Source organism: Gallinula chloropus, assembly GCF_964237585.1.
Source record: "Gallinula chloropus genome assembly, chromosome: 7".
Taxonomy (NCBI): domain Eukaryota; kingdom Metazoa; phylum Chordata; class Aves; order Gruiformes; family Rallidae; genus Gallinula; species Gallinula chloropus.
The window spans coordinates 30723340-30742975 of record NC_140092.1 but is presented as its reverse complement, the minus strand read 5'-3'; the positions used below and the strand labels follow the sequence as shown (position 1 = coordinate 30742975).

The following is a 19636-nucleotide window of genomic DNA, read 5'->3' as shown; positions in this document are numbered from 1 at the left end:
ATACCCTCATCAGATGCCTAGTCACCATGACAAAAATCACGAACAGCTACTATGCACATGCAGGTTTTATTACATCATATTTTATTGTCCCATTACTTTATCAAGAACCCTGGCAAGGCTGCACAGCATTTCTAACTCCTACAGGGTTGAAAAAAAGAAGAAAAAAAAAAAATAAAAAAAAATAAAAAAAAATAAAACAACAAAACCCAAATCAAACCCAAAGGGTTGTTGCTGACCACAACCAACAACTACTCACCATGACTCAGGTTAATAAAAGCACGCGGTCTACACAAGGTATCCAACATCCACCCCCCAGGCAGAAAGTTCCTGTTCTTTCAGTATTGATTTCCTCATTATTGATTTCCTAAGCAGCCTCAGATTGCTTCAGAATCAGTTCTCACAACAAAAGACAAGGGGCCACCGCCTTTTCAGAACAGCTCTGAACACAAAGGCTACAGGATTACATCAGTGCTGGTCTTGGCAAAGATACTGTGTGCATCACTAAATAGGGATTTTCCACTTTGGTAACCCTGCACCTTGTGCACCTTTAGTAAGGAGTTTCTTATTACAGTTTTATCCAGTTTTTGTCTCAATTATTTTTCTTGTTCCTATCAGAGATTATAAAGGAATTACAAGTTTCCTTTATTATACATGAAAAGTAGAGTTCAAAACCAAAGCACAAGCAGAACCATTGGACGCTGTCAATAGATATCATGAAAATCACCTCCTTATGGCAAGAACTGCTACAGTTTGGTCAGTTTTGAAGTGTTTCCACCAAATAGATCCCACAGAAGAAAACTAATTCATATCAGTTCTCCTTTGTCTTGCAAGTCCTCAATTTAAGGACATAGTTTAACAAAACATGAGGTACCCCTCCAGATTTCAAATACATACCTAATATGCTGAGAAAACTTATTCTGGGTGTAAATCTTGCATATCTGCAAAGTTCACAATACCAAAAAGCATTAAATAATTCCTTAACTTACAGTCTCCTTGGAAAATGCATCTTTCTATGTGCATTTCCATAAGAAGGTAGTCTTGAAAGTTATCTCATTATAAAAAACCCAATTTTGACCATCAGCCCTGTAAACTTAAATTCTTGTTATTACCTAGCAGTGAAGTCTGACTTTGAAAACGAAGGCAGAAGTGTGTAGCTGTATTATCAGTGTTGCATGGCTTTTGTTTTTTAATGGCAAAACAAAGGCAGCAATTACTATGAACTATTTCCCAGGGTTGGCAATTTCATTTATCAAAATTAAGCATTTAAATCCTTTCTTTTTGTAAGATCCTCAGTATAAACCTAGGTTTATCAGAATATAAAGGATTTGGCAGGTTCAAGGAAACCTCTAATTTACTTGGAAACCATAGGAACTATTTTCTCTCTATTGGGATAATCCACAAAGCACAGCAGTATCCCAGGTTTTAAAAGACTAAGTGGTGTTAAAAGGGCACAAGGAAACAGACAGAAGAATGAACAAAGACCTTAAGAGAGATTACTCCTTTCTCCCTCTGTAACAAATTGATCATTAGAGGTACAGCAGTCCATATGGGCTCTAACCCCCATCCATTGCCACTCTGCAGGTTACACACAGCTGCCGAGCAACCTGAAGGCGATAACACACCTCAAATCCCCACCTCCAACCACAGTGGCAAGAGCAATGCTTCATCAGCAGATAAGGACAAAGGTGTGGTTACTGGTGTGCACCCTCCTTTCTACAGCACCAGGGGTCATGCTGGGGTAACACCCACCAGCCAAAAGAAGTGCCAAAGCACAGAGCAGAACCAAGGGGACAGACCAGCTAGAGGACCTCAGCTTATTCCAGCTTTTTCTCCAGTGCTTACAAAAGCCACAGAGGGTCTGTTCTCCAGCTGTGTGGCTTATTGTAGTTTTTGACTTGTCCTGAAGGTATAGTCAGAAATTTTCCCAGGTGCTTCATTCCCTCACTGCAGTACCTCTTTAACCTCCGTTAGTGAGAAATTTCTTTACACTACCTTCAGGACCCTAAAAGGCAAGAGCAGACTGGCTCAGTGAATCACAGAATGGTTTGGGCTGGAAGGGATCTCAAAGATCCAGTTCTACCCCCCTGCCATGGGCAGGGACACCCTCCACTAAATCAGGTTGCCCAAAGCCCCATCCAACCTGGCCTTAAACCCTGCCAGGGATCCAGGGGCAGCCACAGCTTCTCTAGGCACCCTGTGCCAGGGCCTCACCACCCTCATGGTAAAGAATTTCTTCCTAATATCTAATCTAAATCTGCCCTCCTTCAGTTTAAAGCCATTACCCCACACCCTATCACTGATAAAGAGCCCCTCTCCAGCTTTGCTGGAGGCCCCTTTTAGTGTGATTTATTTTAAAAGCATAAATAAACAATATGTAACCTAGATAAAAGTTTCACATGGTGTGTATTTCAGTTTATGAACAAGATATTCTTCATGCTGTGAGTAGATTTTTTTCTGCTAAACTGTACTGTTCTGGCTACTTAAAAAATACCAGGACAGACAGTGACAGGCTTCAGCTTTGCTTCAGCTTTGACTAGCACAGTAAAACCTGATCACTGATCACCCTAGAGGAGCTGAAGATAAGGAATAATGATCCCTTAGTAATTTACCTGCACCCAGACGTGCAATATTTACAGATATAATTTCATTCATTGTCGAGGGCCAGTAGAAGTTTATTTTCAGGCTACATTAGAATACAGCATTTCTGTCAGTGTGAAATCCTGTGTGTCATTTGTGTGCTACCAAGGTCTCGGTATGGTTATATGGAATGATGCTTGTGGCATACATTGTCAAGAAACAATTAGGAGCACTGACTAAGAGCTAGTGTAAATGATTAAAGGAGGAGTGAAGTCAGACGTTTGCTTTGTCTTCACAGATGCAGTCATCACCAAAACACAAACAACACAAGTAGAAGAATTTTTGACTTTCAGAGCCAAAAAAACCTGAAAAACTACAAAAAGACTGAAAGACTATCAGTTACCTCACAAACGCTATGGAATTTAACTAGAACCCTCCACCACAGGCATTACTGTCATTACTAGCACAATTTAGGGTTTTCTCCGTGATTGCTATAACAGAGCTTCACCTGAGTGGCTAAGGCACTAAGATTTTATGTTTAAAGACTTCAAAGATGAACATTCTAGGAAAGTAGAGCAATTTAGGGCTATTAAAACATCCTATTTAATGCAGCAATCAGTAATGACTTCAGTTTCAACAAGTTGCTAGACTGTCATAAAAATCCCTGATTTAAAAATATATCTTCAGCCTAAACAGCTGAGAAGATTTTGGAAACATAAAAGCTTGAAATTCCTTTTATTCTGATCCAGTTTTCGTCCTCCTCTTCAGCTTAATCCAGATGCCATTATTGGGACGGAGAATCAGTTCTCCAACTATCCCAAGCTCTTCTGTCTTGTGACATGAGTCCACCCAAAAGCGCCGCAGGATGAGGGCTAGAAGAGTTTTCTCCTCCATCTGTGCAAAGCGCTGACCTACGAGTTTCAGGGCAGCAAAAAAGAAAGAGAGAGATGTTACTGTCAGGTGGCATCCAGGGCTGCTGTGTTTGATACTCACAGCAAAAGCCCCAGGAACACAGGACGGCAAGGACTGGGCATCTGCCTGGAGAACAGAACTGGCTTTAGAACAGTGACTGTACGGGGCACTCGTGAGGCTGCACCTCAAGTGCTGTGTTCAGTTTGGGGCCACTCACCACAAGGACACTGAGGTGCTGGAGTGGGTTCTGAGAAGGACAACAAAGCTCATGAAGGGACTAGAGCACAGGTCTTATGAGGAATGGCTGAGGGAGATGGGGGTGTTCAGCCTGCAGAAGAGGAGGCTGAGCAGAGACCTTACTAAACTCTACAACTACCCAAAAAGAGGTTGTAGTGAGGTGGGGGTTGGTCTCTTCTTCCAAGTAACAAGCAATAGGACAAGAGTAAACAGCCTCCAGTCGTGCTGGGATGGGGGGTAGATTGGATATTAGGAAATATTTCTTTCCCAAAAGAGTTGTCAATCATTGAAACGGGCTGCCCAGGGAAGAGACTGAGTCACCATCCCTGGAGATATTTAAAAGATGTGTAGATGTTGCACCTGGGGACACAGTTTAGTAGTGGACTTGGCAGAGCTATGTTAATGGTTGGAGTTGATGATCTTAAATTTCTTTTCCAACCAAAATGATTCTATGATTCTAATACAGGAGATTGTTAACATGCTGCCAGGCTGCGCAGGAGGAGAAGGAAACACCAGTTTATAGATGTTTGTGTCTGGGAAGAAAACCCTTGGTAAGAAAGAAAATGTGGCAGCTAAAGCACCAGGCTTTCAGGGGAGACAGTACCCAGAATTCAAAGGCAAAGTGGGGTGGGGAGGACAGGACATGACCAGCAGGCACATGAAGACTTAAGTACCTGATACACTTGCTGAATTTCTCATACACTTGCTGCTGCCAGAGGTACCACACCAAAAGCAACAGTCACAATAGAGAGGCTTCCTCTTCAGCTACCTACCGATGCAGTTCCTGGGACCAGCTGAGAAGGGCACGTAAGCATAGGGGTGCCTTCCCTTACAATTTTCAGGGAAGAATCGCTCAGGCCTGAACTCCTCCGGGTCAGGGAAGATCTCAGGGTCTCTATGCAGGGCGTAAGTTATGACAAGTACATTTGTGCCTTTTGGTACCTGATATCCTCCTAAAGAGAAAAGGGAAAGGGAGAAGGCTTATCACAAGAGCAAGTAAGTGACTTTTTATACACAACAGAGGAGTAAAGAAATAAAACAACTTGAGAAACACCTCAACTGAGGAGATGCTAGCAGGATGAGAAGTGGGAAACACAGCATACTACTTACTAATAGAGCAATCCTCTCTCAAGGTACGGGCAAACATTGGAACTGAAGGGAAGATCCGAAGGGCTTCTTTCACGGCACACTCCAGGTATCGCAGCTTCTTCAAATCATCCACCGTAACAGGACGGTCCGAGTTGCCTATGCACAAACAAACAGGGAATGAGCGAGACCAAAACCACCCATTTTTGGTTAAACAAACTCATCACAGCTCCCTCCAGAAACTCTCATGACATTCCAAGACCACACAGGAGAAGGGGCTACACATACATTGAACAAGCATGCTTTGCCCCAAAGGTGCAAGCTTGGCTGTGCTCTCCCCTACCTTCCAGCACCTGTCACAATCACCTGTAGCTACTGAAGGCTCCAGAAATGCCACAAGGCATATTCCTACCTCCTCTTCTACATCTAGGTTTATAAAGTAGCACATGCTCACCCACAAATGCCGCCACTACCACATCCCCAGTAAAGGGGGAAATGGAAACATACCAAACACCTCATCCAGTTCTTGGTGAACCTTCTTCTGGGCTTCAGGATTCCGTCCAAGTAAGTACAGGGTCCAGTTCATAGCAGCTGCTGTTGTATCGTGGCCCTAAGATATCCAGATTTACAAAGAGGTTGACTTCAGCACTACTCCTATGCACAATTAGGCTTCAGATATACTTATATATGCAGGTGGTATGCAACATGAGCTTAATAATTCCACAACCACAAGAAAAATAAAAATCAAGAGTGAAGAACTCTATCCCACATACTGATTATCAGGATATAGACAACCCATGATCCCAGCAGGTGCCTGAAAACTGGCCAAAGTGAGAAGTGTTGAAACAAACCAAGCAAACATCCCTCCCTCCTCTTCTCTGCCTCCCAGAAGATGCATGAACTATCAGTATCTACATCATGAAACAGATGCATATTCACTTTTTTGGCTACTGTCCAGTCAACAACATAACACCTGGTGGGGTAACAACTACCATGGGAAACATATAATGGATACAATCTGTAATCTTTACAACACTACCCAAAAAAGCGTCTTATGAGATGAAGTATAGTCATCATAGGAGGGAATACTTCTTGGTTTCCTATGAGGACCAGACACTACAGTTCACTGCATGGCATAAAAACCTGGAAAGAAAAGGGAAAGAGCAAAAAAGAAGAGAAAGGGAAAGGGCAAAAAAGAAAGAAAAAGGGAAAGGAAAAAAAAAGAAAGGAAAAGGGAAAGGAAAAAAAAGAAAGAAAGAAAAAGGGAAAGGAAAAAAAGAAAGAAAGAGGAGGGAACAGAAAAGGGAAAAATTGACCAACAAAGTATTTTGGTACTAAAAAGGCGTGCTTGTGAAGTTCAGGATGCTCCACCTCTCAAAAACCCTGCTATGGAGCAGTACAGGAATGATAAAATGGGAAGAAAGTTTCTCCAGATTACAACAGCAGTAATATGACCCTGAATGAAGCTCTTTTGAGACAGAATTCTGCCCCACCTAATAGAGGTTTGCAGGACACTTCTGAAAGTTTTGTTTAGATCCTTCATTGGACAGGGAGTCAGGCATCATAACACAGTGCACCAACAGACAGCTGACAACAGAACCAGGAGGTTACAGCCAAAGTAGTAAGGCATAAAACGTGAGGAGAGCTGACAAAATGCAAGGCAAAACACTGAAGCCATTCAGAGCTCTCTTTAGCATTAATGAGGTTTGCTGAGAGCCCATGGCCTTCATCAGCCATTAAGCTCTTCTTACTCGCCTGCTTCCCTGAGTAGAGCCTGCTCACATAGGCAGGGCTTGTCACGTGTATTGCCCAACATTTTGTCAGGACACACAATTCTGGGTCAAATGTTTCTACCCTTCAGTAATTTCTATCCTACAGAGATTTCCTCTTAGGCTGAAGTAACTTCATATTAAAAACAACCTCCTGAACTAAAAAAGGAACTAACTTGCACTACCTACAAATGGTTAATCTCAGTTCTGGAAAAAAAACCTCAAAACAACCCAAACCAAAAAAATAACAAACATGTTCCTTGGGTACCTCAAACATGAAAGTATCCACTTCTTCACGAATGTCCCTGTAGCTCAGTTTGTTCCCTTTATCATCTGTTGCGCTCAGCAGCATGTCCAGGAAAGCTTTTCTCTTCTTGGAGCTGCTTTCTTCACAGTTGTCATCAGTAGCACATTTCATTTGCTTGGTGTTTTCGAGTTCTGCAGCTTTTTCTGATATAACCTGAGATTAGAACCATTATATTAAATACGATGCGCTCAGCCCACACGCACAGGCTACATCACAGAAGTTCATCACAACTTATTAGCACATCATCCACCTGTAACAGCCTACATGAGGCAGTTAGCACAGCTGTCAGCATTAGCCCAGGGACTTTATCTGACTTTCTGTGTTATAAGGTGGAATATGACCAACACCTCTTGTTCCAAGCAATAAAATAAAGCTTGAATAGCTTTCGTGTGAACAAGAAAATAGAGAGACAAAGTAAGCAAGCAACTTGATGATGATCAAGAATACACATCCAGAATACCTGGAACAAGCCAATCTTGAATGCCAATAATAGCGACAGCAAATCAAAAAAACATCATCCCAATTTGACCATCAAACACTGATCACCAAGAAAATATTTTCTACCCTATAGAATAACATACATTACAGGAGGAAGGAGCCAGGCTTTTCTCAGGGATGGCCAGAGACAGGACAAGGGGCAGCGGGTGCAGCTGGAGCAGAGGAAGCTCCATGTGAATATAAGGAGGAACTTTCTCCCTGTGAGGGTGACGGAGCCCTGGGACAGGCTTCCCAGAGAGGCTGGGGAGTCTCCTTCTCTGGAGACATTCAAACCCGCCTGGATGTGTTCCTGTGGGATTTAGTCTGGGTGATCCTGCTCTGGCAGGGGGGTTGGAGTAGATGATCTTTCAAGGTCCCTTTAAGCTCCTAACATTCTGTGATTCTGTGACCTCCAATCACTGGGGAACCCAGGAGAGCAAAGAGAAGCCAGGGCACCCCACAACCCTTCAGTAAGGACTACACTCAGTACAGCTAGAACCACTGCACTAAAGCTTCCCAAATTTTCTTCAGTACAAAAGCAATGATTGAAGTTCCCTTCTGTAGATCAAAGCATGGCCCTAGTGACTGAGATTTTTTTGCTGTCACAACCATTGCTGCAATAGCAAAACAGAATCCTTCGATAAACCGCTGTGGCTCTCAGAAACAACAAAATAATTAAAAAGAAAGGCTGTAGAGTATGCAATTCTGCTCAGAGGAAGCACTGAAATGCAATGAAGTAGTTATACATATACATGTCATTTCTCTCACTAAACGTAACTACTAAAATAGACTGTTAAAAAAAATAATTAAAAAATATATATACCGTATCTGTAAAATTGTGAAGGATCTTGAGGTTCTTCTCATGCTCTCTTCCTGCCTTGAACAGCATATATAAAAAATCAGGCCAAAGCCAAGGCCTCATCTGTCGCTGTTGGATTAGTTCACTCATCCTAGGAGCACAACAACTGCATCATGTAACATTTCTTGACAGAAAACAAATTCACAGCACACCTTAAAGAAACAAAAAGTTCTACCTCCCCTAGTGAAGTGGAACTTCACATGTTGTGTGGATTTAAACCCATTCATCTGAAAGGATGGCTGTTCATATTTGTTTCCTCATTTTTAAACCATCTGAAAATTTCTGTCACCTGTCCCAGCATCACCATGATTTATATTTTTAAGCACTGATCTCTGAGAAGGATAGCATATTATCCTTTAGTCAGAATCTTCTTGAAACAGACATATTTAAGTCATCTGGTCCCACTCCACATGATTAAAGCATTGACCATGCTGAAAAGTTATGTACATCCTGGAAAGACTACTCATGCCAGGGTTCCAAAAGACCTGCCCTGAGCCCTCAGTCAGCCATCTGAAAGCACTACATTCCTACTTAACTGTCCAGATGCCAGACAGCACGTGAAAAGTACTTAAAGAGTATAAATGAGCCTTCAGGTATGCTCAAACACAACTGGAGTACCTTTGGAGGGCTCACTGCCCAGGCCTTTGGCCATAGAAAGACACTTTGAGGAGTAATGATTAAGTTTAGGCCAAATTTGGGCCCATTTTTGCTGATATGAACTGTTGCAGTCCTGTTTTTCTCTTAGTTTCTTATTTTTTTTCCTAACCTCCTGTACCAATGGATTACCTGGACAGCAGCTGGCACTTCTTCAAAGCCTCTGCCTTTCATTCCTTACACTCAGAACGAAATAAAACATGTCAAAACCTGCAGTTTTTCCTGCCATCTGTGACAGCCCTGATCCTCCCTCCTGGCTCACAGCAGATGAATTGCTGACACCAAGAGAATCGACTCCAGACCAACTAGAAAGCAGGGACAGAAAACGCCCGTTTACCTGTAGATAGCACGAACATACTCGGAATCCTTATTCTGCTGAGCACCCACGTTCTTGCCCATTGCTGTTTCTAAGGAGGAGAGAAATCATCCAGGGTTAATGAGTCCCAAAGGAAATGCAGAATCCCTGTACACAGCATGTTACTACTGCTCCCAGCTCCTGACTGTCACCACACCATCCCTTTGATGGGTGAATACACATATACCTTTCCAGGTGATGAGTCCTCTTTACATTTCCATGCCCAGGACCCCTGCTCCTCAACACAACCTCACTTCAGACTGCTACTGCTGCCCTGCCCATCCCACAGACTCACCTGTTCAGATGCACACAAGGGGCCCCAAGAGAATGGATGGCCTTGGGGGGAAGGAAATGCATTCACACAGTAGGCAGGGACATTCCTCCTGAACTGTCTTGTCACACAATGTGGCACAGCTGTACTCACAAGTGCCTGCATCATTCACAGCCTCCACACAGTAGCTGAAGAGGACTTACCACAGATGATATCAAGGGCGCACAGAGTGATATCTAGAAAGATATCAAATGGCTCTTTGTCAGCATGCTTCTCCAGTTTCTTCAACAAAATACTTCCTTGTTCATTCATAACCTCTAGAAAGTCAGTTAAGATTGTGAAGTGGAATGTGGGAGTGATCATTTTCCTCCGTGACCGCCACTTGTCTCCAGTGCTGCAAAATTAACAGGGAGAAGGAAAAGTTAAAAACTCCAAATCAAAAAAAAAACAACAACCCCTCATCACCACAGGAAGTACACAATTAGAACTGCAGCCTGGAACACCCTTCACAGAGGGACACATTGTAGATGACTCCCCCTCCACTCTGCCCTGGTCAGGTCCCAACTGGAGTACCACGTACAGTTCTGTGCTCTCTGGTACAAAAAAGACAGGGATCTCCTGGAGAGAGTCCAGTGGTGGGCTATGGGGATGATTAAAGGCATCTCCCCTACGAGGAAAAGCTGAGTGAGCTGGGGCTGTTCAGCCTGGAGAAAAGAAGCCTGAGAGGGGATCTAATCAATGTTTATAAATATCTGAAGTGTGGGACACAGGGGGAAATGGCCAGCCTCTCCTCAGTGGTCTGTGGGGACAGGACAAGGGACGATGGGCTCAAGTTGGAGCACAGGAAGTTCTGCACCAGTATGTGGACAAACTTCCCAGTGAGGGTGAGGGAGCCCTGGGACAGGCTGCCCAGGGGGTGTGGAGTCTCCTTCTCTGGAGAGATTCCAGCCCTGTCTGGACACCTCCCTGTGCGACCTGTCCTAGGTCCAACCCCCCTGCTTTGACATAGGAGTTGGACCTGATGATCTCTGGAGGTCCCTTCCAACCCCTATGATTCTGTGACTCTCAAGCTGTCTGTAGCACTCCCCAGAAAGAGTTAAGAGGAAAAGTTTTTTGCTCCAGCTCTCTCCAAAGATCAACACAGCATTTCTATAGCTGCTTTCAACAAAAGAGTAGGTCAAAAAGGCAATATAGTTTTGTGGTTGCCTCCCACACCACATGATCACAGCTAGTTTTTAAGACACCATGGTCCCATCCTGAAGCAGGAGTTTGAGGGTTCCAAACAGGCAACAAAGTTCTCCTGCTAACAGGAGGACCTTGACCTTCTTGCACAAACACGGAAGAGGCACAAAGGCACCAGGAGCCATTCTACATTCACTTTGCTCTCACTCTTGGTCATCCAGACCAAATCTTCCCTGACCCTCCGAAGACTGGAGGACACACAAGCCTTTAAATCACTTCTTCCCTCTCTCTTCACTCCTGGACTTGCAGTCTTACCTGAGCTCACTTCTCATGAGGGAAATGAAGGGCAGGATGAAGATACTCTGCCATGCTGCCCCAAAGCATCAGCAGCTTCAGGCTAGTCCTACTGGTTTGCAGCATCACCAGCTGAGATAAGCAGTGCACACAGCTGCAGTTCTGCCACAGTCTGGCTGCATTTAAAGCATCCAGCATGTAGCCTTGCAGACTAAATGCCACCCCCTGCCAAAGGATACAGCTTCCCAAAACTCACATTCATTTCAAGCCTCTGCACAAGAAAGTGACAAAGGTCAAATTCGCCAAAGAAACAGATAATGCCTAAAGATTTTTATTGGAGATTAGCTGATAAAGAGCAACCAAGACCATCATGACCAAGGCCAAGCCAATCAGTGATTGTCCTAGCACCTCAGTGATAACATATTTACAAAGGGAGAAACCTGCAAGTGGCAACTTTCTGCTGCCCAATAAAGGAGTGAGAAGATGTAAGAAACTCTGCAGTCAACCGAGGTCAGTGAAGAAGGTGGGGGAAGAGGCACTCCTGGTGTTGGAGTAGAGATTCCCCTGCAGCCCATGGAGAAGACTATGGTGAAGCAGGCTGTGCCCTGATGCCCATGGAAGATGATGGGGAGCAGAGAGCTGGGGTGGTTCATGAAGAACTGAATCCCCCGTGGGAAGGGCTCACATTGGAAAGTTCATGGAGGACTGTCTCCCATGAGAGGGACCCCATGCTGGAGCAAACGAAGAGTGTGAGGAGTCCTCCCCCTGAGGAGGAAGGAGCAGCAGAGACAACTCCTGATGAACTGACCACAAACCCCATTCCCAGTCTCCCTCTGTGTCTATCATGGGGGAGGAAGAAAGAAATCGGGAGCAAAGCTGAGTGTGGAAAGAAAGGAGGGGTAGGGGCAGGTGTTTTAAGATTTGGCTTTAATTGTCATTATCCTACTCTCTTTTGATTAGGTAATAAATTAGATGCATTTTATTCCTTGTTGTGTTTGTTTTGCCTGTGACATTAATTGCTGAATGATCTCTCCCTCCCCTTTCATTATATTTTCTCTCCCCTGTCCAGCTGAGGAGGGCAGTGACAGAGCAGCTTTGGTGGGCGCCTGGCCTGCAGCCAGCGTCAGCTCACCACAGATACAGCCTTCCTGCCACCACACCTCCTTCCTGTCATACACACTACAGGTTTCAAACAGACAGCAAGGCACCTGCGTGTCACTATACCTCGTCAGAAGGCCGGTGCCCAGCCACGGATGCAGGAAATGGTACAGGTAGGATTTTTCTATATGCTTTGAACTGCTCAGTATAAACTGCAATAAAAAACAAAAGGAGAGGGGAAAACACCAATTGTTAGATGGAGAGAGATTTCTTCACCCAAGATTACTTCACACAACCTCAGTTTCTCCACAAACGTGCTCCAAGATGCACTAAAACACACAGTATTTCAGTACGAGCTGGTTAACAAGTCAATATTGAGTTCACACCCTCAAGTCTTTCAGGAAATATCCCAATCCTGAGATTACAATTAAATACTCCAAAACTACCACCCTCACCCCCCTTATCTTCTTCAAAAAAGAAAAATCTGTGTTACAAAGTCACAGACAGAGCTCAGGGACAACCAGTTTTAAGCAAACTCACAAGAAGTACCAGCTCTTCAATAAACAACTCTGTCTTCCCAGTTCAGGAACAATCACTGTCAGCAGCAAAACTGATGAGTACATTTCATGGGATTGGGACAGACGCACCAAGTTCTAATAGAGAAGTGAGTCATGCAGACAAGCAGTGCAACCAGCATTTCATAGCATCCTACCCTTTATTTCATGGTCCCATCTTCCCTGCCACCTGCTTGCCTATTCTGATCTTGGGAGCAGAAGCTTTCACACACATCAAAACCAGGCTGAAGGAGATAAGGAGATGCTTCTTTGTATAAAGCATACTGAGTTGGTGCTTTCATTTGCTAGTTATCTTTCCTTACCTTTTTCCCCCCCCCAGACTAGGCTTTGTTATGTTCTTCTGCTTTCAGCCTTTCCTTAGCACCAGGTCAAAGGACAATCTCAGTCCAAGCCCCACCCCACCCCTCTTTTTTTTTAATTTTTTATAGAAAATTACACTGAGAGATTAGAAACTAACAGGTTGGACAGTGCTTTGCATGACACTAGAACAAACAGGAGATGAGCACACTCACCTCCACACTGTCAGGGTGATACAAAATCATAATAGGCACCGGCCCTATCCAAAGTTTGAACAACGGCCGACTCCTGAACTCCTCAACGTAAATTTGTAACTGTTTAAAAAATCCTGGAACGAAAGAAAGAAATCAGGATTATTATAAGGGAGGGTTTGCTGAATAACCAAGACTTCCAGAATTAACTTTTTTACCATATGCATTGTTATTAGTTTTTCTCACAGTTTTATCCTGCTACTATGACTGAGAACAATATGTTGCCCTCTCCATTAGCTGTACTGCAGGAGCATTTCTTTGTGGCTGCACTCCAGAAGGCACTGTATTCTGGAGAAACCCCTCGTAGCTGTAAGGTATGGTGGTTTGATTTAAGCAGTCTCAGAGATGATTTTCCTTGAAGTCAAAGTCAAAGAAGCCTTTCTCAAACAAAAATTTCTTTACTGAAAGGGCTGTCAGGCATTGGAACAGGCTGCCCAGGGAGGTGGTGGAGTCACCATTCCTGGATTTATTTATAAGGTGTGTAGATTAAGTCCCTAAGGACATGATCTAGAGGTGGACTAGTCAGGGTTAGGCTGTGGTTGGACTCAACAATCTAAAGGGTCTCTTCCAACCTAGGTGATTCTATGATTCTAAAGCACTGCAGCACAGGCCTTCTGTACTGCAATGCTAGAGCCAAGCCAAACTCTTATCAAGGCTATCTGAGATTTCGGCTTATCTGACACTAGCCAAAATGCTTCCTAACTTTCCAAGTACAGCATCAAGCCCTTTCCCAGCTGAGACCTCACTGACATGTACTCCATTTGTGGGGAACACACAAGTGATGTCACGCACAGTAATGGCAGAGCACTGAGCAGGAACCAGGATCACTGGAAACACTGAATCTTCAATATCTACACTCCTGAAGAAAATCCTTGGAGTACTTACACTGTTATAGTTTGTCTGCAAACAAATTGCTTCTTACTCCAACATACTCAAGTCTTCTCACAGCCCTAACCATCAGTAATGGCATGCAATTCTAGCAGGAGCTTTTGAAAGCTGGCTGCTCTGGGATTAAACTCCACTCTCGTCCTCTTAGAAACCTGACTGAAGGGTAAATGACCGCTTATGGGGCAGCCAGTGTGGATTTGGCAATTCAGATGTCCCCATCTCTAAGGGTACAAAGACTCACAGGCTCATTTATGCCACAGACCACCTGAGAGATACGAGTAATGCCCAGCTGCCAGCTGGAGTTCATACCAGTGAACTCAGCAATCCAGCCAATTCTCCACCCACATTATTATCCAGTTAACCTAGTCCACATCTTGTCAGTTTAACTATACAGGAAGCATGGGAGATAGTATCAAAGACCTTGTTGAATCGACTTTAAAACACCATCCACTGCTCTTCCCTTACTCACAGATCCAGCTGTCTCATCACAGAGGGCAACCGAGTTCATTCTGCAGTTCTAGAGGTGGCAGCTACTATCTGGGTGTTCAAGGATTAAACATGCCCTTGCCCTTTCAGAAACCAAATTAAACAATAAATCACTCCCTCCAAGGCCTCTGCTGAGTTGAAAATTCAAAGGTCCCCAAATCAAAGGAAAAAAGAAAGGTAACAGTTTCCTAGTAGAGACCCAAATACAGCATTGCCTTGTGTAAGGCCAAGTTCTGAAACCTCACCTAAAAAAATGCAAGTGTCAGAGTGTCAGATTATTTTGCCTTTTTTGTGTCTGCACTTTTTTCCTAATATCACCATGATTAAAATATCACAATTTTCCAACATCTATCCGCTGATACCAAAAAGTTAAAATCATCAGATGAAAAGTAACTTTCTTGTGCTACAAAATTTTTATTTTTTTCCCAAACCTTAACTGTCAGATTTCTGAAGAAAAATATAAAGCACAAACCTCACTCATTTTTACATAAGCAAACAAGAACATAGACATGGTCTTAACTAAAGCATGGAGGCTATATGACTCCTACTAACAAAGGAAATTATAGAGACGCCACAGAACATAGGAGTCTCCATCTAATTGCTTTCTGGAGTGAAAAACAATACTCTATTTTGGTTTTTGGTTTTGTTTTGGGTTTGTTTGGTGGGGTATTTTAGATGATTTAAAAATCAAGAAAAAAAAAAAAAAGATTATTTGTCTCTTGGTCAGGCTCATATACACATCCTGACTACAATCCTGCTATTGCTTCCCCAAAGTCAACATCAGGGAGAGCTGAATGCACTCGCTTCCACCAAAGATTTCCCACATTTGTATTTAGCCTACAGGGTTGGAGCCAGAGGAAAGATGTGAGCATGTATCCTTGCGAACAGGGGCACCATGTCTCAGCATGTGCCAGCACTGACCCAAGCTGTACTCAGTCTTGGCTCCACCATGCTCTCACGACCCAGGCGCTCTCTCTTCGAGCAGAGCAGCCAGGAACGCATATGCACAGAGCAGACAACCATACACAGGCATCACAAACACATCCAGAAGATCCTGTTGGTGCATTGACAGCACAGGCTGCTTTCACAGCAAACTCCTCAAGAAACATGCTTCTGTGTAAAACCAAGTAACAAGCAGAAAGGGTACATGTAGCATACTGATGCTCTCTTAAGCACCTGGCAAAAAGAAAATACCATTGATCAGTGCAAGAAGAGAAAGATTTGCTTTTGAGGGATCTTCTGCACATACTCAGCAGCCTTTTGCAGCTAATACATACATTTAAGGCACAACTAATTCTGAAAACAACCCATCAACTCAGCCTGCTAAAGTCCCTTGCGCATGCTCACTCAGGGAAGAGAGTTGTTTAAAGAAATCCTCCTTCTCAAGCTAAAAGCTTTGTTTGGATCACAGCAAACAGCCATGGGGACACAGTGCTGCACATTGAGAAACAGCACATCCTGTGAGAGCGTTCAGCATGCTTCCGTGTCACAAGAACACATTCCACAGTGATTAAGCTCCACCTCACCAACAGCTGGAAATGGGCCCATGTCCAGCATCAGCATCTGTAAACTATTGTCAGATTGAACCTCTGGATAATTTCTGACTGATAACAACCCTGCGTTTAGGCAGCTGCCCTCCTTTCCCTTCCACTGCCCACTTCTCATACAGTTCCCCTCTGCAGGCTGCACACAGCCCCAAAGACACCCAAGGCAACGGCACACCCTATGACCCCAGTACTGCAGCAAGCCACAGCGCGACCACCCAAGCACCTCACCAGCAAAGCCCCAGCCCATAATGCTTCAGCATGAGGCACCCTTACCTTCTCCCGTCCGCTCGAAGAGTAGAGCATTTCCCAGCACAGGATAGCAGGGGCTGACACCCGGGATGGGCTTCATCACCCTCCACTGCCTCCAGTATTCCTTCAGGAAGGGCATGGCACGCATGGCCACAACTGTCAGCAGCAGAACTATGACCCCAGCCCCCAAGTGCAGCAGCTGGGGTCCCCCCGACAGTGCCTGCATGAACTCCATCACCACTACCCAGCCTCCTGCTCCGAGCCTGGATCCCTACTGTGGAGCCTGGATCCCTACTGTGGAGCCTGGATCCCTCCTGTGGAACGGGCACAGCCTGTGTTTGGCACTGCCCGATCCCGCCACCAGCGCACTGCTCTGAGCAGAGTGTGCAGGGACCGGGGCCACAGGAGCAGGAGGCGGAGCTGTTACACAGAACCCAGGCACAGCTTCCTGCCAGGAGAATAAACAAGGGAATAAAAACCCCACATGCAGAGAGGCTGCCTGCAAGCGTTTGGTGGCGGCAGAGCAGCCGCCGGGAACGGTGCCATTTCCCTGCCCTCACTTGGCTCCTCTGACTCAAGCAGAGCGTGAGGAAGCTCTTCGCAGGCCCGTATAACGCCTCAGAAAGAAAAGACACAAACTGCTGTCAAAAGAAAAAACGCCCTTGTACCAATTTGGGAAGGATAGGTTCCCTCAACGTTTTTCCCCTCTGTTTTCAGGTGCTCAGGGAACAGCGTTTTGCCGCAGTGCTCTGCAACGCGATGCCTGAAGGGTTTTGGCTGTTTCAGACCACGAGTACCTGCCTTCAGCTGGGGTGATGGCTTCAAGGAACAACACAAGCAAGAGCCTACACAGACCAAGAGCAGCATCTCAAAGCACATCAAGGCTTCTCGGCTCAAACTCACCTTTTGCTGATCTCACTGTTGAATGCTCAGCCACAGGCTAGAGGGGGTCAGGAACATGACCAGCAGCACCAGCACCTGTGTCACAACTTGCAAGGCACTTGGGTAGAAACAGTACCATACCCACCATATATATACTGTTGCACTTCCAAGCGCAGGAGAAGCCAGGGTCTCTTCTCACTGCTGCATGGCCTGCTCCTCAGAGCCTAGAACCCTCAAAAACCTCACTGTCAAATGCATAAGCTTGGGGAAAAGACACCATGGCTCACACCCAATTTGCAAAACGCCACCCCTTAAATACATGACAAAAGCTTCTTGTAGCCATAATCACAGTTTCTCCTGTTTTGCACCAAAATTGACTACATTGGGATTATTAGCATACCAAGAAACAGATTACACAAAGCAACTACAATAAAGAACACAAACAGAGAAAGCTCAGAACATCAGAAGCCAAGGAAAGGCTGACAACCCTTGGCAGCAGAGGGGAGTAAATTTTGGCACTTTGTTCTTGCAATCTCCCAGCCAACAGTTTATCATAAATGCTGACTGTTGCCACTTTATGCACAGTAAACAGCTGGAAATGAACTTTGCTACTCTTGCTGCTATTTGTAATGGTTCGTGACAGAAATTAGCAGATACACAGAATCACAGAATCATTAAGATTGTGAAAGACCTCTAAGATAATTTTAAGTCCAACATCACCATGCCCACTGAATGTCCTGAAATGCCACATCTAAATGATTTTTTGAACACCTTCAGAGATGGTCACTCAACCACCTCCCTGGGCAGCCTGTTCCAATGCCTGACCCCTCTCTCAGTGAAGAAATTTTTTCTAATATCCAACCTAAACCTCCCCTGGTACAACTCAAGGCCATTTCCTCTTGTCTTATCACTTGATACTTCAGAGTAGAGACCAACATTCACCTCACTACAGACCTCCTTTTGGGTAGTTGTAGAGAGCCATAAGGTCTCCCCCCAGCTGCCTCTTCTCCGGGCTAAACAATCCCAGCTCCCTCAGCCACTCATCATAAGACATGTGCTCTAGTCCCTTCACCAGCTTTAGTACTCTTCTCTGGACCTGCTCCAGCACCTCAACGTCCTTCTTGTAGTTAAGAGCCCAAAACTGAACACAGCACTCAAAGTGTGACCTCACCAGTGCAGAGTACAGGGGCACAATCTGTTCCCTAGTCCTGGTGGCCACACTACTTCTGATAGAGGCCAGGATGCTGTTGGTTGCCTTGGCACACTGCGGGCTGATATTCAGCTGCCTGTTGACCAACACCCCCAAGTCCTTTTCTGCCAGGCAGCTTCCCAGCCACTCTTCCCCAAGCCTGTAGTGCTGCATGGAACTGTTGTGACCCATGTGCATGACCCCAACCCTTGGCCTTGTTAAACCTCATGCAGTTAACCTCGGCACATTGATCCAGCCCATCCAGATCCCTCTGCAGAGCCTTCCTACCACTGAGCAGATCAACACTCCCACCCAATTTGATGTCATTTGCAAACTTACTGAAGGAGCACTCAATGCCCTCATTCAGATCCCTGGTAAAGATATGAAACAAGACTTGCCCCAAAACCAAGCCCTGTCTTGAAAACATGAAAGGCAAGCTACAGTGCCACCAGTGCCCTCTTTTGTTCAGGGGAGAGAAGCAACAGGCAGGAGTAAGAGGCTCACCTTTTGTCTTTGTAACATGGAGATCAGCTGGGTAATTACACTCTCTTCTTAAAAAAAAAACCTTGCAGTTTGTTGCCTTCATGGAGCTGATAATTAGATCTAACTGCTGATACTCCTGCAGGAAAAAACTGAGTAACAGTGAAATAGCCAAGACAGGGTGAAAAGCCACAGGGAAAGCCAAAGGGAACACAACAGAACAGACATTGCAAAATCCCACTAGCAGTGGTGGTTCTGCTAACAAAAGGGACCAGCTACACTGGAATGAGATGTAAAAGACATACCCAAGAAAGAAGAAATGAGAGTTCTGGCATCTCTGAGAACTAATTATGTCAACAAGACTTGCCATCACTACGAACTTTGGAGGGTGTTCTGCAGGAAAGGAGTTTTCTACCAGATTGCGACCAGCATTCTTTGCTCACCCACAGAGCTATTGTTGGTTTCAGCAGGCACTCCACCCGTTAGTGAATCTTTGCTTTTATAAATGAGTGTAACTCTGCAAATCTGTTTTTACTCAGCCTCTCACCTCAGTGGAAGCCTTTCTGCCCAAGCTGATGGAAGGCACACATCCTGCCAGGCATCTGTATCAGCCCCCAGGTACAATGACAATGGGGGTTTCTGCTAGTCCCTACAAGCAGGTCTGGATCCTTTGATAAAGAAACTAATAAAACCATTGTCACCAGGGAGAAGAAA

The 19636-nt window shown here is 44.8% G+C and overlaps 1 protein-coding gene across 1 annotated transcript; it reads right to left on the bottom strand.

The window, feature by feature from the left end:
- Positions 1 to 2395: 2395 nt before the first annotated feature.
- On the bottom strand, positions 2396 to 16606 carry CYP4V2 (cytochrome P450 family 4 subfamily V member 2; the record flags this gene model as incomplete). Its single annotated transcript, XM_084267043.1, has 11 exons — positions 2396 to 3488; positions 4500 to 4679; positions 4837 to 4971; positions 5320 to 5422; positions 6850 to 7041; positions 8189 to 8315; positions 9216 to 9285; positions 9708 to 9898; positions 12205 to 12290; positions 13166 to 13278; positions 16396 to 16606. The coding sequence occupies 11 exons, from the start codon at positions 16604 to 16606 to the stop codon at positions 3313 to 3315; spliced, it is 1584 nt and encodes a 527-aa protein (XP_084123169.1). The 3' UTR covers positions 2396 to 3312.
- Positions 16607 to 19636: the final 3030 nt, after the last annotated feature.